This window comes from Plasmodium gonderi (genome assembly GCF_002157705.1).
Source record: "Plasmodium gonderi DNA, contig: Chr07, whole genome shotgun sequence".
Lineage (NCBI taxonomy): Eukaryota > Apicomplexa > Aconoidasida > Haemosporida > Plasmodiidae > Plasmodium > Plasmodium gonderi.
The window spans coordinates 916,329-938,012 of NW_021628932.1; the positions used below are offsets into that span (position 1 = coordinate 916,329).

Here is a 21,684-nt window from a genome sequence, read left to right on the forward strand (position 1 = left end):
GTTTATATGAACGTGCAAACGGGTATATATATGTATGTATATATGTATGTATATATGTATTCATATACCTATGCATATACCTGTGCATATACCTGTGCATATACCTGTGCATGGATTTATAAAAAGAGGGGGAAAAAAAAAAAAAAAAAAAAACTGCTTTAAGCGCATGTTATAATTTAGCATTTTTAATTCTCTCAGCTTTTGTTAACCATTTTATCATGCACAATGCAAAAAAAAAATGTAGGTAAGTACCGGATGACTCGTACCACATATCTTCATTATTAAATGTTAATCCTAAGACGTAACTTTCTCCTTCTCCTTACTGGGTCATTGAATATTTACCTTTATTAGCACATTCTAGCTAAAGCGCGAACTTTTTTTTTGTATTCGTTCAGATTGTTTTTTATTTGAACCTAATAAAACGGTGGTGGTGGTGGTGCGGATATATGAACGTGTGTCATTTGGTCTGTCAAACAGGAATGGATAAACCAATGTGTGTATGAAAGCCAGTGCTTTTTGCAACAAGACTAAATGAAGCAATACATGCAAACGTTTGCACATTTACAGAGGCAGGAGAATTTATGGCAATGCACATGCTTCAGAGGAAGTAATTCAGGGAGTGTAACACATCTCATGTGTGGAACGAGAAAAATAATAAAAAAAAAAAGAGAAAAGAAAACAGAAAAACAAAAGTGACTAAATGAGATAGTGCAGAGAAGTAAAATCGAATTCATATAAAGCAACTATACCGCAGCATCTACATTGGCAGGGGATTCCAAGTTGGGTTCATTTAACATTGAAATTACACTAACCAAAATTCCTTCGACTGACCAGATGGGTCTCCACCGTTCTTCTGGCTTTTCTTGCTCGTTGTATATATCCACACCTGTGTTTGATTGTCCAGGTGCAGGAAAAAAAAAAAAAAAAAAAAAAGAAGAAAAAATGAGAAAAAATGAGAAAAAATGAGAACAAAGAAATGAAATCAATGAAATTAAAAAATGAGAACAAAGAAATGAAACTAATGAAATTAAAAAAAAAAAAAAAAACACCCACACATGTTAGAAAAAATACTTATACACATATAACCCTTTTCCCATATGTTACAATTGAATTTTTTTTATTCACTTTTTCCTTTTATTTTGATGTGTTTTTTTTTATATTTTCACTTACCTGGTGGGTGTAATATACTTATGCAGACTTTCCCATCCGGGAAAACTGAAACGATACACACAACACAGAGAAATAAAGAAATAAAAAAAAAAAAAATGAACACTTGAACAAATCTGGAGTTGTAAAAATGAACAAATGTAACCAAAATACATGTATAAAAAAATAATGTGCTGCTGATATGGAGAAAATACTTCTCAGCAAAGCGTTAAAATAAAAAAAAAAAAAAAAAAAAAACCATTTGGATGCCACATTTCTTGGGTGAATTTCATTTGAGGTGGTTGATTTGGGAAATCCGAGGGAAATGAAAGAGTGGCATTGTATATACCTCCTATTAAAAAAAAAAAAAAAAAAAAAAAAAATTGCGTATATATAAAAGGAATGGGTGAACATAATTTGAATGTGTTTCTTATGCACATCTTTCCATGTGTACATGTAAGGAATAAATTTAAAAAAGAAGAAAAGAAATAAATTTAAAAAAGAAGAAAAGAAATAAATTTAAAAAAGAAGAAAAGAAATAAATTTAAAAAAGAAGAAAAGAAATAAATTTAAAAAAGAAAAAAAGAAAGAAATTTAAAAAGGAAGAAAAGAAATAAATTTAAAAAAGAAAAAAAAGGATGCTTAAACACGAGTAACTGTTTTTCATGTTAACCTTCATATAAAGTATTTTTTGGTCCTTCAAAGCATACGTTCCATTCGAAGAAGTTTGAGTCGTCAACAAGTCCAACAGAAAAACCAGCGTTGTGATCTCGCGAAAGTTCTGTTGTCAGAAATTGTGTGGGAACGTGTGTAAGTGTGCATATGTGTATGTTCACTCATTTGCACTTGTATTCACATATTTATCGAATGTGTACAAGTGTACACACAAGTTGGATGTTCTGTTATTCCCACTGATGTGCATTCCTTATGTCATAACTCTCTCGTGAAAGTGAAACCCACATGACAACAGCAACAACAAGTAAACAAAAATTATCATGTAGGACATGTGTACCTATAAATTGCTTCTTCAGGAGCTCCCTAGCTATGTTTGTCATTTTTTTTCTTAAATTTAAATTTCACATAAACGGATTAGCATATTAGCTATAACAAATAGAAAAAAAAAAAAAAAAAAAAAGGAGAAAGAGAAAGAGAGATGAAGATAGAGATAAGGGGATAGCGAACGAGAGTGTTATATCTATATGTATGAATTCGTGTTAGGTATATATTTTAACTTAAAACATTTATTCTTTAAAAATGCTGCTTAAGTAATAAATGCCCTGTGCTATTTTTTTTTTTTTTCTTTTTCTTATTCTATTATATTCTCTTATCTTTTTTTTTTTTTTTTTTTATATATTATGCCCCCACTGATCTGTTAGAGTTTTTTTTTTTCTTTTCTAGCCAACGTAAAAATGGATGTAAAATTGTAGAAGAGAAATAAATAAAATGTATGCTATTGGGCAAGGTGTTATTAATGTATTTTTTTTTTTTTTTTTTTTTTTTTTTTGTGTACATTAATTAAATGTGCTCGTGTGCAGGTAAAAAATGTTTTGGTATACATATAAAGGTTACGTGAACAAAATATAGTACCATCAGAATCTGCATTACATTTTTCTTCTGAAACTTTTAAATTTTTTTTTGAGAAAAGGAAGTGGAAGAGAAAAAGAAATGGGGGTAGGTGGGGTAGGCAATTGCAAATATTTTGTGTGTAGGGGTTGCATTATAAAGCCAATTTATTTTTACCCATACTTTTAACGGTACTTTTACGACACGTTTATGTATCGCTTACGGTTCGTTTGCTATACATTTACCTTATTTTTTATTCTTCACATTCTTCTATGTTTCTTGAACAATTTAAGATTTACCTAATTTTACTATCACATTATACAAGAATCAATCGCACAGGTTTCTACAATTTGTTCTCACATTTTTTTTTTTTTTTTTTTTTTTTTTTTTTTTACTATTAAACTTTAACATAACTATAATGACGGTAAAATGTGAGTCGTTCTCCTGTGTTCTTTAAATTTTATTGTGTAAAAGAAAAAAAAAAAAAAAAAAAAAAAAAATTACACTTTTTTTTTTTCTTTTACTTTTCAGAGAAATACTACATATATATATGTACATATAAAATACACAAACGTCATGCAGGTATTAATATATATAACGATTTTCTACCTAGGTGGCATGAGACTTATCACATATGGATGATTTATTTTTACGCATGCTTCTTCCCTCCGTTTGCACATCCACACATGTTTGTAAATATATGTGATGCAAGGGAATTATTTATACTTTCTAAAACATATTATCTGGAAAAACGTACAAAAGGGTTACTATTGGTTGCAGATCACATAAATAGGTGATAAGATGTTAATATAATGATAGATCATGTTTTTGAACATAAGACGGATGTTTTTCTTTGATCATTGATTTTATGCTCCCATCTATACAAACTGATGTTTCTGCATTCACCACAAATTTTTGTGCCTTCAAAAAGAATACTTTTTTAATTTCTCAGTTTATTTTATTTATTATTATTTTTATTATTTTTATTTTATTTTATTTTTTTATTTATTTTTTTTTTTACCCCTACGCTGAGTCCCCATTTTTGATGAACGTTTCTATTGGAAAAATTAAATCCAGATAAAGAGACACATGTCTGAACAGAATAAAAAAAAAAAAAAAAAAGAGGAATTATTATGATAAATCTGATAAAAGACAAATGAGTTGTGTAAACGATGCAAAGAAAGACACATCAAAATGTAACATTGTAAAGGTTGATAAAATGTTACTTACAAAAGGAATACTACAGAGTGAGGTAATAACAAAGAAAATGAACTTCTTCAGTGAACACTTTGACATGAAATTCATATTGGAGGAATTACAAAAGCAGTATAACGAAAGAAAACATTTGTTATGTGATGTTAATTATAACATTCTAATGACACAGAGGAAGAAAGAAGGAGGATTAAGTACTTACGAAGAAAATTTGCTTGATAAACAAAAAAAAATTATAATGCACATGAAAAATAATTACCAAAAGTTGAATAATATTAATTATATAAAATACTATTTACCTTACTGTGTTCAACCCAAAACTAATAACACTGACATATGTGTATTAAAAAATGGATACCAAAAAAATGTGAAGAAAAAAAGTAGAACTGCGTTTTAGTTTTTTTTTTTTTTTTTTTTTTTTTTTTTTTTTTTTTCTTTCTACTCTAATTACACAAAGAGGGGGAAAATGCATTTGAATGATAAATGAGTTTAAGTCATTTATTTGAAAAAATATTTCTTCCTTATATACCTATATAATCTAAAATGAAAAAAAAAGAAAAACATCAAACGTAACTTTTTTGTCTCACCCTCTACAATTTTACAGATATTTTACGGGAACTGAATTTGAGAAAGAGACTCGTTGAGGAGAAAATCGATAACTTTGTTAAAAAATACACAGGTTTTTTTTGTGTGCACCTCTGCTCGTGTGTTGTTCTGTTTTTGTACGTTTTTGAGCCCTGTCGTTTGGTACTTCCAAAAATGAGGGGCTTTTGTTTTTATCTATTACGATTGCACATGTTAGCATTGGAGCTTGGCCAAATTTCGAAACTTGATCATTTTTTTTTTTTTTTTTTTTTTTTTTTTTTTTTTTTGCCATCCGATTTATTAGGAAAAATCAAAAGGGGAAACATAATGCACAAAAAAATGTCGCAACTGTATGAAGAAAAATCCAGAATTGAGATTTTTATAAAAAGCAAAAGAGACAACAAAATAAAATTTGACCATGTCATTGGGGACATTGCCTTTTTCGATTGTCACACAAACGTGTTACTTGAAAACGCGATACTTGTTGTAAGGAAAAATTTGAAAGAAAATTACCAAGCAAATTACGAAGGAAATTCTCTTTCAAACCCCCTTTACGTTTGTTCATTTTATTAAAAAACAATATTGCATATTAGAGATATCTGTATTTGCCAAATGGCTGATTGACAGATAACAACGGAGGGGGGAGAGGGGGTTCGGTACATAAGGACAACAGTTGTTGTGCTTAAACGGCGTGGTTGCATATTTGTCTTTTTCCATTTCTTTGTAGAAAAATTCAGTCGAGCGAAGAGTCCCGTGGATATTCATCCAGTTAAAGCAAAAAATGAAAAACGAATCACGAAAAACGAAAAATGAAAAGAGAAAAATGAAAAGAGAAAAATGAAAAGCGAATTATGAAAAGCGAATTATGAAAAGCGAATTATGAAAAGCGAATTATGAAAAGCGAATTATGAAAAGCGAATTATGAAAAGCGAATTATGAAAAGCGAATTATGAAAAGTGAATTATGAAAAGTGAAAAATGAAAAGCGAAAAATAAAAAACGAAAAATTGAAAACGAAAAATGAAAAATACAAAAACAAACATCTTTAAACCATATGTGAAGAATAAATAAACGCATCTCCGCTTAATACGTACATATGAGTTTATATTATTATTTTTATTTTTTTTTTTTTTTTTTTTTTCTTTCGCATGAACAGGTCAGGCAATGTTTTATTTTTTCGGGAAAAAAGCTAGCTGGATAGTGCATTAAAAATTTCTTTTTTTCTATCTGTGAGGGATAAATAGCAAAATTGAACAGAACTATGTTGAAGCAAGGATACAGTTGTTTGAAAAATGTTTTTGAGAATTTTTTTTTCTTCATATTCTTCCTCATCCATTGTACTTTTCTTGGAAATGAATTCATAAATATCTACAATTTTTATAACTATGGGAAAGGCTATTGTGGATAAATTAAGGTTGTTTCGATTAGTTCGTAGAAACATCATGAGGAAGTTTGCGTTCCTGAGTAACAATTTGTTTATTCTGCATGAGAGCAACAGGTGTGTGCATGTATCCATGTATGTGTGTATGTATGCATGTATGTATGAGTGGGGAAAACAAACGAATGGATAACAAGTTGTGATATGTGATAGGTACACAATATGCAAAAACAAAAGAAAAGTAAAATGATACTGATACACACTTTCCATGTTGCTATCCACACATTTTTGCCAATAGTGGATACACATATGGGTTGATATATTGTGTTAAGTTCTTAATCCACATGCTTGTATGTACAAACATATATATAACTTCACATATGTACATAGCAATGTCATCGCTGATAACAAATCTCTACCTGCTGTCAAGATAAAAAATTGAGTCCAAATATGAACACAAAAAGTCCATTGCATATCCACCTTTTTTGATTACTTCATTTATCGTTCTTTTGGATTTCATCATGAGTTCATTTTTCTCTGCAAAGGGAAAAAGAACATCGTTATGGTGAATGTACATTTATGATGTTAGGAACATATTTTATTTTATTTTTTTTTTTTATTTCTTTCTTATGATTTAGTATTGGGCTAATGTGGGATAAACAGGAATTCCGGCATTTGCTACTTTTTTTTTTTTTTTTTTTTTCTCGTTTTTTTCGCTTTCTTGCTTTTTTCGTTTTTTCCGTTTTTTCCATTTTTTCCGTTTGCACTTACGTATGTTGAAGAATTCATACAATAGAACAAAGAGTTGATGACTAAGCAGATACAAGTAAAACTTCTTCCTCTCGAATAGTCCACAGTTATTTAGGATGTAGAAATGTGTTATAAATGTTTTTTCTGGTTTGGGCTGATCACTGTCGTTGCTGCTTTGTATAAGATGTTTTCTTTGGGGAAGGGGAGGTGGTCAAAGGTGTGTAAACATGTGCATATTTGTGTGCATATTTGTGTGCATATTCGTGTGCATATTCGTGTGCATATTCGTGTGCATATTTGTGTACATATTCTTGTGCATATTCATGTACATATTCTTGTGCATATTCTTGTACATATTCATGTACATATTCATGTACATATTCATGTGCATATTCATGTGCATATTCATATGTTAAACGCGTCACACACTGCCAAACGTGCACGCAGACATATTAACATGGGGACTCTGCTCGCACGACATGCTAATGTTTTCCCTCTCTCCATTACAATAAATCCATCGTCTTAACTAGAAAGTTGCAATAATTGCTTACGAATCCTAGAAGGATGAAGTAGCTTCCGTCTGCATAAATGTGGAATTCACAAGATGTATATGTTGTGAATATGCAAATAAGTTACGTAGGTTAAAAATGTACCTATAACCATAATAGCGAACACATAAAAACACACATGCATGCGCGCACCTCTGGCTTTACTCTTGAAACGAGTGAAGAAAAAAACGAAGAGCTGTGATAACTTATACACCAGATGCAGCATGAGATAAAGACAGGATGAAGTACTTTTGAGATTCTGACTATTATCCAAATAAGTGTGTACATATTTCATAAGGTAAAGGTATAAGGTGATAAAGGAAGAAGTATCATTGGGGTTTCTACTCTGATGTATTATTTCTGAACAAAATTTGTTACTGTTCGAAATTAAGTATATTAATGTTATTATGTGCATATTGTAATAGTATAAGCAATTTTTTATTTCTTCTTGGACGTATATTTTGTTCATTTCATTTTGCACATATTCTAAGACTTGGTTTACTTCGCCAATTCCATAATTAAACAATGTGCAAATATTTTTAATAACATTTTGATATTTTAAACAAATAAAAACAGCTTTTTCTTGATTGCATTCAACCATTATATTATTACAGTGATATATAATATTGTAAAATAGTACACAACTTGAATTTCTTCCTTTCTCTTCGAAGTTATAAACCTTCTCTTTCTTTAAGTTGAGTGATGATAGGAACAATTTGAAAAATCGAGTCAAGTTTTCTTTATCCATGGTTATCTTCTTATTCATCTTCTTTATATTCTTACCTAGCTTTTTGTTTTTCTTCTCCACAGAAAATATTTTCCTTGTGTCCTCCTCAGACAAAGCAGCTTCTCCATTCTCACCAGCAGCCTCATCATCCCAAGCACCTTCTCCATTCTGTGCTTCTTCTTCCTTCACATGGAATTCACTCTTACTGTTTAGAAGTTCGTTCGTGTCAGCACCTTCCTCCCCATAATCGTCTTCGGATTTCTCTCCAGCGTTCCTCGTTATCATCACTTTTTCCTCTTTTATCTCCTTCTCCGATTTTATCACCTTAATATTAAAAATTTTCAAAACCAATATGCTATATACAAACGTCGTATAGTTCTTGTTAACTGTTCGCAAGGTGTCCTCCACCTGTACGTTCATATCTTTAAATGCATTAATCACTTTGAAAACAGTTTTTCCGTTTATTTCTTCCCAGAATTTTTGCTTAAGGAGAAAAGATATAAAAACATATTCGATCATGTCCAGAAATAGTGCGTTCATGCTTACTGTGGCATTACAACTACCACCATCACTACCACTTCGACCATCACTATCACTTCGACCATCACTACCACTTCGACCATCACTACCACTTCGACCGCTTCTGCCAGTGCTTAAAATTTTGTGCACAAAGCTTTTCAACTTTTCCAGTAAATAACTGATGTCGCTATTTCCACTCTCGTCGTGGCACCCATTTTGCATCTCTTCATTGTTACCACTCCTATTGGTCTTGTGTTGCATATGATTCGTCAAGCACTCCCAGTAGTCATCACCTATGGCTGAATTTGCATTTTCTCCTTCATCACACCCCTCTTTTAATACAACCAATTCATGCATAAGCATGAAATATTTTATAAAAAAAATAAAGCAATTTTTCATCTTTTGATTTTTTCCTTTAAAGATTCTATGTTTTCTTATTTCACTTTGCTTCAAGGGTTCGTAGTCATGTTTTCTGTTATTTGAAACAGGTTGAATGTTATTTTGGGTATGTTTTGCACATTTCTCAATTTCCTCCTTCTGATGTGTTACTTCAACTGTGAAGGAATGAAGAGTCCACATATTTATATAAATGAAGAAAATGTGAAAAATGAGTTTCAAAACAAGTATATTTTTATTCGTTATAAAAATTCCGTTGTTCATGTATTCCTTTTGCCTTTGAAGAACCTGGTATGATAATTTTATAAAAAATAAAAAATTTTTCAAACTCAAATTGGATTTTGCTTTTTGTGGTTGGGATATATTATTACAAAAGGAAAACAAAAGATTAATCAAAATGTGCTCATAGTAAATATTGTAATTCGAAAAATTTCCAGATATTTTGCAAATGAGTGTGTACAAATTGTCCTGTATATTTTCGACCCCACTGAACAAGGCTAGAAGGTTGCTCAAAACACATATATCTGCATTTGCTACAGTGCTTGCTGTTATGTCTTCGGTGAATTTTTGAGCAGCTATGAATCTGATAAGCTGATCACTTTTTCTACTCTCTGAAAATATACTCATCATTTTATTATCTGTGAAATCTTGCGTTGAACTGCTGAAAATGTATGATTTATTATGACACATGTATTTTTTCTTTAAGTTGAATATTTCATACCATTTGTTTTTTTTTTCATTAAAAAGGGTTTTGTTCCTTTTAACTAATGCACATACGTGGGAAGACAAATACGTATATGATTCTTTTGCAAATTTTGTAGAATTGTAGATGTCATCGTTTGCTTTTGTCAATTCTGTGTGATGCACATCTTTGTCGAAATTATTCAAAATTATAATAAAATGAAGTGAAAATAATTCCATGAAAAAACTTTGTAATTTTTTTGTTTTCTTTATGAAAAAATAAAAATCAAAAAGGAAATTATAATTCTGTTTATTTTTTATAATATCAATGTCTAGAAATAAAATTTTTGTAAATTCTATGTACATATCTTCTAACATATTTTCTTCTTTCTTAAATGTCCTCACAAGGAATGTTCTGTTGTATATGAACAAGTTTGCAATCATCTTACATATTTTCTTTTTTATTGGGTATGAGTAGTCTTCTAAGGCATTCTTTTTCAAAAGATGGAGAAATGTCTTGAGGTACGTGGTTAGTTTCGTCAGGTCTGCAGGGATGGAAAGGTGGATGTGTTAAATGGGGTAGAAGTTGGGTAGAAGTTGGGTAGAAGTTGGGTAGAAATTGAATAGAAGTTGGGTAGAAATTGAGTAGAAGTTTGGTTCTTGGTTCAAGGTTTAGGGTAAAGGTGGGACAAAAGTGAAGCATGGAAAAATCCAATTTGCCAGAAAGTCCAGAAAGAGAACTCTCATCTCTTTAGATCTCCAAGCTGGATAGGGGAAGGACTCACCTATAAAGTTCAGTTCCACAAAGTACATGTAAAAAGAAAATGTCTGCAAGACAATTTGTAATAGATCTAAAAACACGTGCATGGATTTTTCCTTAACACATAAGTCATACATAATTTCAATGTCGGAGAAACCAGATTCCATAATTGTAACTATATCAGCAATGAACGTAGATTTCACGTCACACTTTATTTGCTTGTTCAATATGGCATATATAGTGACTCTAGATATAGTATAATTAAAAAAATAGTAGACATAAAGGCTATGCGAAAAATGAGAAAATTTTGTTTTGAAAAAATTATTCTTCTGGACTTTTTCATAGAAAAAAATTTCATTTTTTTCCTTTCTCAAATGTAAAAGTACAATTTGTTTAATATATGTTAACAAAATATAGGTTATATTATTCTTATGAATAGATTTTAAAAGGCAGCAAATAATGTATTCCAGCGTTTCTATATTTAAAATGATTGTCATGTAATTGGTTGTCTGATGATACATTGAGGTATCTCCTCTTTGTTTCATGTGAAGAGCAAAATCTTTCTCAAAATTTTGGATTCTCAAAGTGTTATTATATTCACTGCCAGAAACGTGAGTACTAGTTCCATTCACGTATGATTTCTGACCTTGCTTCACCAAAGGGTTTACCATTCCTTTCAGTAGAATATCCAATTTTGATATGTGGTATTCATACATTTTGATAAAATAATCTAATATATTTGTTAACTGATCTATCCATTTTATCATGGTTTGTTCAAATATGTTAATCAAAACTGAATTCAATAAAAAACTAACATTCCTTGAGTATTCACTATGTGTGTTAAATTGTCCATTTATGTAGTAGTGAAGAAATTTTAAAAAACTTGTGAATCCAAATATTTCTACATATTTGTTTAAAATATTTTTTACTGTATAGCTACTAAAATTCTGTATATGATAAAATTTAAAAATATTTAAATTTCTGGTATTACTGTACTGCACATTTACATTTATTTTTTTTGCAAAATTAAATATAGTTGAAAAAATAATTGTTCTAGGACTTATATCAAAATTTATTACATTTATCAGATTCATTTGATTCACATATATTAAATAATTCAGATATATCATCAGGTTTTTATTTCTGTTTTTTTTTTTATTATTTCCTCCTTTCTTCGACAGTAACTGCAGATTCGTCACCTCGTGCCCTTCCCCTCCTGTACTGACACACTCATTGTCATTTCCACCTATTTCCTTTAACAGTTGCTTATTTTTCCTTCTTTGGAGAGTGCTGAACACCTTTTTCAGATTCTCATCAAACAGTTGCAAATGTGGTTTTCCACTTATGTACATTTTTTTGTGCCTGCAGACTTTCAAGCCTTGAAAACCAGTTCTTTCTTTGTGCAGGCCAGCACAGCTACTACTAGAAGAAGTAGAAGCGTTGGAAGCAGTAGATGCACTGGAAGCAGTAGATGCATTGGAAGCAGTAGATGCATTGGAAGCAGTAGATGCATTGGAAGCAGTAGATGCATTGGAAGCAGTAGATGCATTGGAAGCAGTAGATGCATTAGAAGTAGTAGAACTACTACTACTACCACTCCTTCTGTTACCACTCGGCTTACACTGTCGAAGAGCATTTTTTGTTTTTCCCCCTCGATTTGAAAAATAAGCATTCGTTAAGCAATCAAATATGTACTTTACAAAGTAAGTCATGTTAATAAACAGAAAGGTGTCTTTCCTTATACTACTTCTACAATTTAAATAATGTAAAATTTTGTAAACTAGTTTCGAATATTCTACCAGTACATGAATATTGGTATGTGTCTCCTTGAAGATATTCAAATCAAGATCCTCCTCGAAGTAGCAATTTGAATTTGAGACTCTAACCTGGGCGTTCTTAAAATATAATAATGGTGTTTTGTGAATACTCAATTGTGTATGCAGTTGTTTATCAGATCCTCCAAGTGATTCTGCAATGGATTTCTCAACCTTATTTGCGTTGTGTGATGAAAAACCTTCGATAGATAGATCTTCATCTGAATCTATTTCTTCTTGAGAATATTGTGTGATATGTAGAGATTCTCCATTTTTATGTAAATTTTTTTTTTTTGTTTTTCTTTCACCTTCCCTTGGTTCAGTGAAATGAAACAATTTAGCGTACTCATGTTTTACACATTTATTGTAAAAAGTTAACTGGAAATGTGGAATCAACATAAATAACATAAAATAAGTTTGCAAATGAGAGAAGTTATAAGTACTATGTTTTAAGAAAAGGAATTTTATTATTATATTCAATGTTTTTATAGATCCTCTAATTTTGGCAATACTTAAAAAGGGATACTTCTTATTTAAAGAAATATCATCTTTAAAAAAATAAATTAATTTATCTTTTTTACTTTTATTTATATTTAATAATGAGCTAATAAATTTATCACTATGTTGATCAAAGAGAAAAGTTGGGTTTTCATTAGATATCTTATTTAATATGATATATATTGTTTCAAGAATTTTTTCATTTTCCGTAAAATGGAAAGATGAATAATTCATTTTTAATTCTTGTGCACTATTTATATACCATGTGTAAACACTTTTAAAATGTGATCTGTTTATATTTTCTACATTGATTGTAATAAATGTCTTTAAATTTCTTTTCAAAATATGTAAATTTTCAATGACAACCTCATGACCCCTTTTCCCTGCTTCATAACTGCTACTATGTTGACCACTACTTCTATAATTGCTACTTCTCTGCAGTGATAACTCTTCTACATATGCAATATAATCATACACATAGGAACATAATCCAAATATGTTATTGTATAATGCATATATTTTTATATCATTGGTCATGGGCTTATAGTTTTTAAAACAGAGACTAAACAGACAGTTTATATTAACAATGTAATCGTTCATTCGAATTACACTTTTGTACTTGTCACATTTGTACTTGTCACATTTGTACTTGTCACATTTGTACTTGTCACATTTGTACTTGTCACTTTTGTACTTGTCACATTTGTACTTGTCACTTTTGTACTTGTCACTTTTGTACTTGTCACTTTTGAACTGAGTCTCTGGTTCTTTGTCATCTACCTTTTTTCTTCTTTTATGGAATTGGAGGGTCTCCTCCTTCTCCCTAGGCTTCTTTAATTCTGCCTTCTCCACATTTGCATTTTTTCTCTTTCTCTTCCGCTGTGATTTGGAGAGTGTCTCGACACGCTTGTCAACTGGTGAAGCTTCTCCGTCCACTTCTTCTACTTCCTCCACTTCCTCCACTTCCTCCACTTCCTCCACTTCTCCCACATCTTCCACATCTTCCAAAGTATAGTCTACACGAGGGGCACGGGCGTACATGTTCTTTTCGGAAAGGATTTCCAGTAGCAAATGGATTGTATCAAATAGGATATTAAATAAATTGTTCATGTTGAGATTGTTTCTGCCATATTGATTAATGAGTAGCAAAATATTGTTAATATTTTTAATTTTAACTTGATTATCTTTCCGTAATATATGCTTCAAATTTAGGAAGCACAATATTTTGTCTAGAATCATGGGTTCTACACTCAATTTATTTTTCATTAAAATTTCCAAAACTATGTATACCAATTTGTAATTTTTGTTATATACATTTTTTAAATTTATATTTACTAATATTCCTATGTAATATTCTATATTATTTATTACATCATTTTTCACTATTCCATCTTTTTTATTCTTTAACTGTTGCAGCAAATTTTCAAAATATTCACTTTTTGTTCTTGGATTTTGAGTTTCCATTTTGTATTCCAATCGGGCTATATATTAAAAAAAAAAAAAAAAAAAAAAAAAAAAGGATGCCTCCTTAACCTCGTATTGATAAAATTCTAGACAAATCTTTGTAGAAGTAATAATATTTGGGTTGTGTAACATATATGCTAATATATAGAACATGCAAATAATAAATATAACAATAAATCTTTTAATTAAAAATTAAAATATGTTATTATTATTTTTATTTTTTTTATTATTTTCAGGTAACAAGTCCAGGTTTTTGTATGAACAAACGTGTGTATAAAACAAAAACATAATTTCATTATTGTGAAAACTACATATGGAACAAGTTCCAATTTTTCTGGGAAAAAAAAAAAAAAAGGCAGTGCTTTAAGACAATTTTCTGCCGATTCTGAACGAGAACTAAATGATGAAAACATATTTCGTGACAAAAAAAAAAATTCTTCAGGAATTTTAAAATTTGGAATACTGCTGGTGAAATGTTCAAAAAAGGAGTTGTCCCTACAACTAAGCAGGCACAAAAAATGAACGGAAGTGAAACAAAGCAAAATACAACAAAACAAATGAAATAAAATAAATGAAATAAAATAAATGAAATAAAATAAAATAGCTCTATGCATATATATATATATATATATATATCTTGTTTTATTTTACTTCGAGTTCCCAAAAAGTAAAATAAAAAAGTAACACTGTTTTGACAACTAAAATGGGGGGTTTTATAAAAAAAAAAAAAAAAAAAATCTTTCCAAACGTGAATAGAAAAAGATGTTAGGTAATGAAATGCAAACAGGAAACTTCTAAATTAACCCCGCATTTTTATCTCTAAAATGTGGTAAAAAAGGAAAAAAAAAAAAAAAAAAAAACGGAACAATGAAAAATAAAGGGTCCCCTCACTATCCTAAAAAAAAAAAAAAAAAAAAAAAAAAAAAAAAAGAATATCCATCCATATCAATTGTATTCTGTGCAGAAAGGGGTAGAGCCAAATTTTGGCTGCACAAAAATTATCAAATTATAGCAATATGAGAATAATACAACTTTTATAATCAATCACCTGAGAAGAAGGATGGTGGTGGTAGACTTTACTAATGCATCTTCAATTGTTAGTTTTTCTCTCCATTCCAGTAAAAAATAGAGAAAAATAAGGGGAAGTGCAAATAATATATGTTCTCCAATATTATGCACGTGGTTTTTAGGAGGAGGGTTAATGTGATATCTCTATTTTTTTTTTTTTTTTTTTTGTTTGCCTTTTTGTCGTTGTATTTCCCCACATTTCTTAATTTAATTTATTTTATCTTATTTTTTATTTATTTTATTTTATTTTTTTTTGTGTTTTGCCACCTCACCACACATTCCATGCACTTCACCATTATATATACTTCTCAACATTAATGAGGGACCAATAGTTCCAAACTTCACAAAAATTGGAACGATTTTTTTTTTTTTTTTTTTTTTTTTTTTCTTACCATCCTCCCCTAACTCAAAGAGATATAAAAATGGAACTGCAGCATAACTCAGGTATTTCTCCTCTCGAAATACCTGGAAAGTATAAATTCAAATCTTCACTCATTTGTTGATCCATATGTGTAAATGTCGAAAATGTTATGTGCAGTTCTCCACATATACAACAAGTGGGTGTAATAATAGACTCACATGAAAATCATCCTCTCATTTACATGTGTAAAGGAATTTAACCAATATCTTTCTAAAATTACACACAAGTTAGTATATATATGCATGTGCATATGTAAATATATATATATATATATATATATATATATATATATATATATAAGCATGGTTGAGGAGCCTTAAATTGTACTAGCCCCAGGTCCGATGCAATATAAACTGACTCAATATGAACTTAAAAATAGCAAGACAGGTGATAAATGGAAAGAAGTTTAAAGGCTCACTCCAGCAGAGGATTAATTACATTGCAACAGAATCTCTTATAAAAAATTCATATCTAACAAAAGAGTATTATGACAAGAGTAAAAAAAAAAAAATTGATATCTTTGATTTTGTGCCTCCTGAAAATTTTTTATCTTTCTATTTTGAAAAATTGGATAAATGTTATTCGAATCCTCGATCTATTTTGCGGTGCGTATATTTTTTTTCTTTTTTTTTTTTTTTTTTCCCCTCTCCCCCTCCATTAAGCACACATTCTTCTTAAAAAAAGAAAAAATGTAGACATGTCAAATGATCTTCTGCAGACAACATACAATAATCAAAATGGCTAGTACATGATTTTCGCCCTTTATTTTTTTTTCTTCCCCTTTCCCAACCTTGTTACAACAGATTGTATAAAGAATACATTGAGAAGGAGGATTACCCAAATTACAATTGGCTAGTTCGATGCTTTTGTCAGCTTGGGAATGTGTTCGGATTTAATTCCTTCTGGAGTATAAAAGACAAGGAAGGAATTCATGAATTGAAGTTATTTAAATATTTGGTGTTTGATTTGATCGAAAGAAAGGAGAAAATAAAAGCTAGACATTGTCCACGATTATTGTATGCACTATGTTGTTTAGATTATCGATGTTATTTTCTACTTCCAACAATTTTAGAAATAGTGGAAATGAATTTAGATAAGTTTCGAATTCCCACATTATGCATGATAAGTTTTTCTTTATCATACTTAGGTTTAACAGATCAAGATGTACAATTTGGTTCAGAAAATAATCTTTCCAGAAGTTACAATTTAATAAAAAAAATACTTAACTGTATATATGAAAACAAAGATGAAGCAAAAAAGGATATGACCAATTTCTGTTGGTCTTTATTATCATATGTTATTGTTATGAACAATATGTATGAATTTCCTTCGAAAGAGAAAAATGGAATTTCTAGCTTTTTACCTGAAATCTTAAAAAATGCTTGTGAAGGGTTAACCAAAGAAAATATAGGAGAAAGTGGATGGGTTCAATATTATTTGTACATAACATTATATTGCTGCGATGTTGAAAAACCATGTAATGAATTGATGATAAAAGAAAGTATCCCATTACATATTCAAGAATATTTACATTTAAAATGGCTAGATAATATATTAATAACTGCTCAAAATCAAGGATCTGAAAAAATGCAACTCGAAATGGAGAATATCATACAGAAATTACAATTAAAAAACTTTTTTATTAACCTATCAGTTGGTAGGAAAATAGATGAACAACATTGTTTTTTTACATCCCATTTTTATAAACCTTTAAACTTATGTATTGAATATGATTATTTTCATCCAATTGGTTTTAACAGACCATTGGTAAATGGAACCATATCTTTAAAAAATCGAATTTTTAAAAAGTTAAATTTTAATGTTGTTAATATTCATAAATGTTTTTGGGATGTACTAACAGATGAACAAAAGGAATCCCAACTTATTCGCATTTTAGAACATTTTCAAACACAACACGACAAGAAAAACCGAGAACAGGAGCTTTATCAAGAGAAATACATCGATTCTGATATTCTTCACTTGAAGCATAAGAGAGTCAAATTTCGTACTTGGCCACCCGAACATGTAACGGTGTAGCATACCTGCCCAACAGTGCATGCGGGGGTCATCCATTCATGCCCGTTCATGTGTGCAACAGGTGTGTACGCTACATTTACATATGCTGCATTTACATATGCTACATTTACATATGCTTAGTTATATATATTTCACTGCAGCGCTCATCGAGACTTCGGTTTCCCTTCCCCCAAGTTTTTCCCATCACATCCCTGTCTTTTTTGTGCAGCATGTGCATGCTGACAATATTTCATTATTTTGTTGTCCTGTTTAGTTTTATTTCATTTATGGCATTTATCGAATTTATCGGATTTATCGGATTTATCGCATTTATCGCATTTATCGGATTTATCGCATTTATCGCATTTATCGCATTTATCGCATTTATTGCTTTTTTTTTTTATTTATACCCTTTTTTGCACCACTTCGATTTTCTATTGTAGCCTTAAACCCTATACCTCAAAATGATACAAATAAATATATACACATACGCGCACACACACAAAAAAAAAAAAAAAAAAAAAAAAAAAAAATGGAGCAGTGAATATCTCTCCTCCGATTAACATTAGTTAAATTTCACAAAAAAAAAAAAAAAAAATCTTCGCGTACAAACAAGTTGTGTAATTCCAAGTGTATACGTTTGATTTTTTTAATTCTCAAAATTAACAGTGAGGGATGGAAATTTCTGTTTTAGCCGTTCTGTTATTTCGCTTTTCACGCTAAATGGTATTTTAACTTGTTCAGTTTCTCCATTTTTCCCTCTTTCACTGTCTATGCTTGTGTCAATATTTTTAAAAGTTAACGAAACGGAGTTGTTAATATTTTCCTTGTTATTTATGAGATCTTTGATTATTACTTTCACCTCTGAAAATAAGAAGGGGGTGGGGAAGAAGAAATTCATTTTAGGAGCATCCTATGAATATTTATGGTTGTGTGTACACATGTAGCAAGGGTGAGCAGTTCACGTGTACGTTGATTATATTGCATGCTTGTTTTCAAGTGTATATGCACGTGTGTACGGATGTATGCACGCATGTATGAGTATGTTTTTATTTTATTTTATTTTTTAAGGGTCGGAGAAATAGAAGCGTCTACCACTTTAAAGCTCCACTTCACACACAACACCGAGGTGATATACACAAATCACCTTTTGACACTTACTGAGAAAATCAAAATATGGTTTCAAATCGCTTAGGCAATTATATATATTTTCCTCATTTATTTCGTCAAAATTGATGATTATTACATTTGGCTCTTCATTATTTTTATTCCTTATGTACATTTTTAAAGTCTTTTTAATAACTTGAGATACTGTCACGCTGTTTGAACTGCATGTTACGCAGTTTCCCAAGAGTTTAATATACAAATTGTTATTTTTTATGTCTACAAGTTCAACATCACCGTTATCTGTTTGCAATTTGGGCCTAATTAAATTTAAAACCTTTTCGACATTTTCAGAGGTTAATTCATAGTGCACTTCCCCATCCTTCTGATCTCTCAATGTTTGTAATTTAAACCTAAAAACTTTTTTTCTATTTTGTGCACTCGTTTTATTTCGCAAAACGCTAAGACCATCGTTTTGAAAAAAATCTGTGTTGTTATGTACAAATAGGAGCTTAGCATTAGTATGTTTTAAGCTTTCTCCATTTTTTGCACACAAAAAAAGGGATAGAAAAAAGGTGGACTTCAATACCAACAGAATATACTTCATTATGTTCATTCGTGTGTGTTTACAGCATCGTGTATATAACATATATGTCGTAAGCTAAAAATGTGTACTGGAAAAGCAAAACTGCAAAAGTTCAAAATGTTTGTAATATGTGAATAAAAATAAAATATCGAACCAAAGGTGCAAAAGGTTGTGCCAATGCTAATACTTTTATGTGGGAGGAATATATGCATATACATGTGTCATAAAAATATACTCCATTTTTTTTTTTTTTTTTTTTTTTTTTTTACGCATGATTCGTTCATATTTTTTTTTTTTTTTAAATGGCCTTTTTCCCTTGCCTGTTCATACATTTTTTTTTTTTTTTCTCGAATAGCCTTTTTCTTCCTGTTCATGCGTTTACAAGAATATGCATGCAATATGTGCACAATATATATATATATATATATATATATATATATGTATCTGCATATTTTTATTTTTTTTTTTTTCATGGGCTTTTTCTTACTGTTCATGTATACTTTTGCCTATGTTCATATATATATGTATAATTTTTTTTTGAAGGCTTTTCTTTCCTGTTCATATGTACATATTCAGATGTGCATATTTTATTACTTTTTCTCCACTTTGACGAATATTGAACACATATAGGCATGTACCTTTTTTTTTTTTTTTCTTTGTAAACTGTAATTTCATCCCTTTGTTTATTTATATATACATTTTTTTTTTTTTTTTTTTTTTTTTTATCTCAAAAGTAGATATATAAAAAATGGAAAACTTGAAAAATTTTAGAAATGTAATAGGAGAAATTTGTATCCTTCTCTCCAAGCAAAACAGTGTGATGCTCAGGGAGGGTATATCATGTGATTAGAAATAGAGGAAAAAAAAAAAAAAAAGTAAGACCACACACACATCACTTCATTTAAGCATGATAAAGATTTATAAGGAATACTTAAAGGGCAGTCACCATTTTAGTCGTGTATTTTCATATATAATTTTAAACCTATATAATAAAGAAAACTTTTTTAAAAAAAGGTCAACCAAGAAGGACATTTTTTTCAATAATTATAAAAAATATTTTTACATAAAAAAGAGAATTTTAAGTGAAAACAGGAAGAAGAAAAAAAATGTAGTCGTGCATTTTGCTACCAGTGAAATTAGTTATTTTTATTATCACTACTTTGTCTATATATTATTACCGAAACTGAAATGTTTGTCTGATTGTGAAAAAAAGCAGATTGTTGATAATGTCTATTTAATTGATCGTAGGAATACAGATGAAAGTGTGAATGGACATATATATAACAGAATTAGACATGGAAATTGCAACATTGTTTTTTGTGATCATGCACTAGCCAAAGAAGAATATGATTATACACAAACATTGGGAATATTTCTAGAAAATGTGTTTTTTATGGATTTATTCGAAAATGTATGGATGAAAAGAATAAGGCGACAAAACATACATGTTTTTAAGCATATAAAAAAAACACACCACTCCAATAATGCACATATGAACAAGTTTTATATGAAAAGAAATAAAAATGATTTTATTTGTAACAGCTGCTTATATGTGACATACTTCACGAGGTATAATTATCTCAATAACTATAATTTAATCACTATATTGAAAAGAAATATTAACTTGAATGCATTCATAAAATGGGACGAGATAATTCATGATATTAATAAAAACGTAAAATGGATAAATCATTACTCTTTTTATAAGTTTTATGAAACTGCATATATCAGCTTTGTCAATCATCGCATGAATATTTTTCAGGATTTTATCAAAATGGTCATGCAGAAGAAAGGAGAAAAGTGTGGTGAAGAAGTACAAGATAAAGTTGGGGGAAAAAAAAGAACAAATCTTCCACATATATTCTTTAAATATAAAGATATAATTCTAAACATGAATATATTTCCTACCTTTGTTAATAAGAAAGTCATTTATATCGATTTTAATCATGCAGCAAACTTGTATATACAATATTTACAACTGTTACAAAGGGTAACTTCTTTTTCTAATATCATAAGGGAAGATTTTATGCCTTTTCACGAGGACAGCAAAATTGTTAAAAAATCAAACTATGACAAAAAAAACTTACTTAGGGAAATAAAAAAAAATTTGAATATACATGTGTGGAACAAGCTTCAAAAGGAGAACTTTTATTCAAATTTATCCAAAATTAAATTCCGTAAATTTTACAATTAAATCTGAGTATAAATCGTTATCGTATTTGTCGCTTTTTTATATGCTCATATATAATCAACTTTGCAATTTTTTTTTTTTTTTTTTTTGTATATATACCATTTTTATAAGTACAAAAACGAATGTCCGTTCATTATATATATGTGTAAGGACGATGTATCAATGTGGGTTTTACACTTTATTGTATATGAATTATGTTCACGTGTATCTAGCCAAACAACTTTTATGTTTTTGGATATCTCGTAAGTAAATTTGGCC

At 29.6% G+C, this 21,684-nt stretch overlaps 6 protein-coding genes across 6 annotated transcripts; 3 read left to right on the forward strand and 3 right to left on the reverse strand.

Moving 5' to 3' along the window:
• Window positions 1-347: 347 nt before the first annotated feature.
• PGO_071880 (ubiquitin-conjugating enzyme E2) lies at window positions 348-2,201 on the reverse strand (the record flags this gene model as incomplete). The annotated part of the gene is made up of 6 exons (XM_028687061.1): window positions 348-413; window positions 750-886; window positions 1,171-1,215; window positions 1,406-1,498; window positions 1,820-1,927; window positions 2,159-2,201. 6 exons carry the CDS (start codon window positions 2,199-2,201, stop codon window positions 348-350), a joined length of 492 nt encoding a protein of 163 aa, XP_028542862.1.
• A 1,775-nt stretch (window positions 2,202-3,976) lies between these two features.
• On the forward strand, window positions 3,977-5,698 carry PGO_071890 (hypothetical protein, conserved; the record flags this gene model as incomplete). Its single annotated transcript, XM_028687062.1, has 5 exons — window positions 3,977-4,301; window positions 4,526-4,600; window positions 4,811-4,992; window positions 5,234-5,274; window positions 5,662-5,698. 5 exons carry the CDS (start codon window positions 3,977-3,979, stop codon window positions 5,696-5,698), a joined length of 660 nt encoding a protein of 219 aa, XP_028542863.1.
• Window positions 5,695-14,040, reverse strand: PGO_071900 (hypothetical protein, conserved; the record flags this gene model as incomplete). The annotated part of the gene is made up of 6 exons (XM_028687063.1): window positions 5,695-5,986; window positions 6,303-6,420; window positions 6,655-6,824; window positions 7,141-7,213; window positions 7,335-10,049; window positions 10,290-14,040. 6 exons carry the CDS (start codon window positions 14,038-14,040, stop codon window positions 5,695-5,697), a joined length of 7,119 nt encoding a protein of 2,372 aa, XP_028542864.1.
• Window positions 14,041-15,892: 1,852 nt separating this feature from the next.
• On the forward strand, window positions 15,893-17,566 carry PGO_071910 (hypothetical protein, conserved; the record flags this gene model as incomplete). Its single annotated transcript, XM_028687064.1, has 2 exons — window positions 15,893-16,134; window positions 16,333-17,566. The coding sequence occupies 2 exons, from the start codon at window positions 15,893-15,895 to the stop codon at window positions 17,564-17,566; spliced, it is 1,476 nt and encodes a 491-aa protein (XP_028542865.1).
• Window positions 17,567-18,194: 628 nt separating this feature from the next.
• On the reverse strand, window positions 18,195-19,256 carry PGO_071920 (NifU-like scaffold protein; the record flags this gene model as incomplete). The annotated part of the gene is made up of 2 exons (XM_028687065.1): window positions 18,195-18,409; window positions 18,707-19,256. 2 exons carry the CDS (start codon window positions 19,254-19,256, stop codon window positions 18,195-18,197), a joined length of 765 nt encoding a protein of 254 aa, XP_028542866.1.
• Window positions 19,257-20,142: 886 nt separating this feature from the next.
• Window positions 20,143-21,429, forward strand: PGO_071930 (hypothetical protein, conserved; the record flags this gene model as incomplete). The annotated part of the gene is made up of 1 exon (XM_028687066.1): window positions 20,143-21,429. One exon carries the CDS (start codon window positions 20,143-20,145, stop codon window positions 21,427-21,429), a length of 1,287 nt encoding a protein of 428 aa, XP_028542867.1.
• Between the last annotated feature and the right edge of the window lie 255 nt (window positions 21,430-21,684).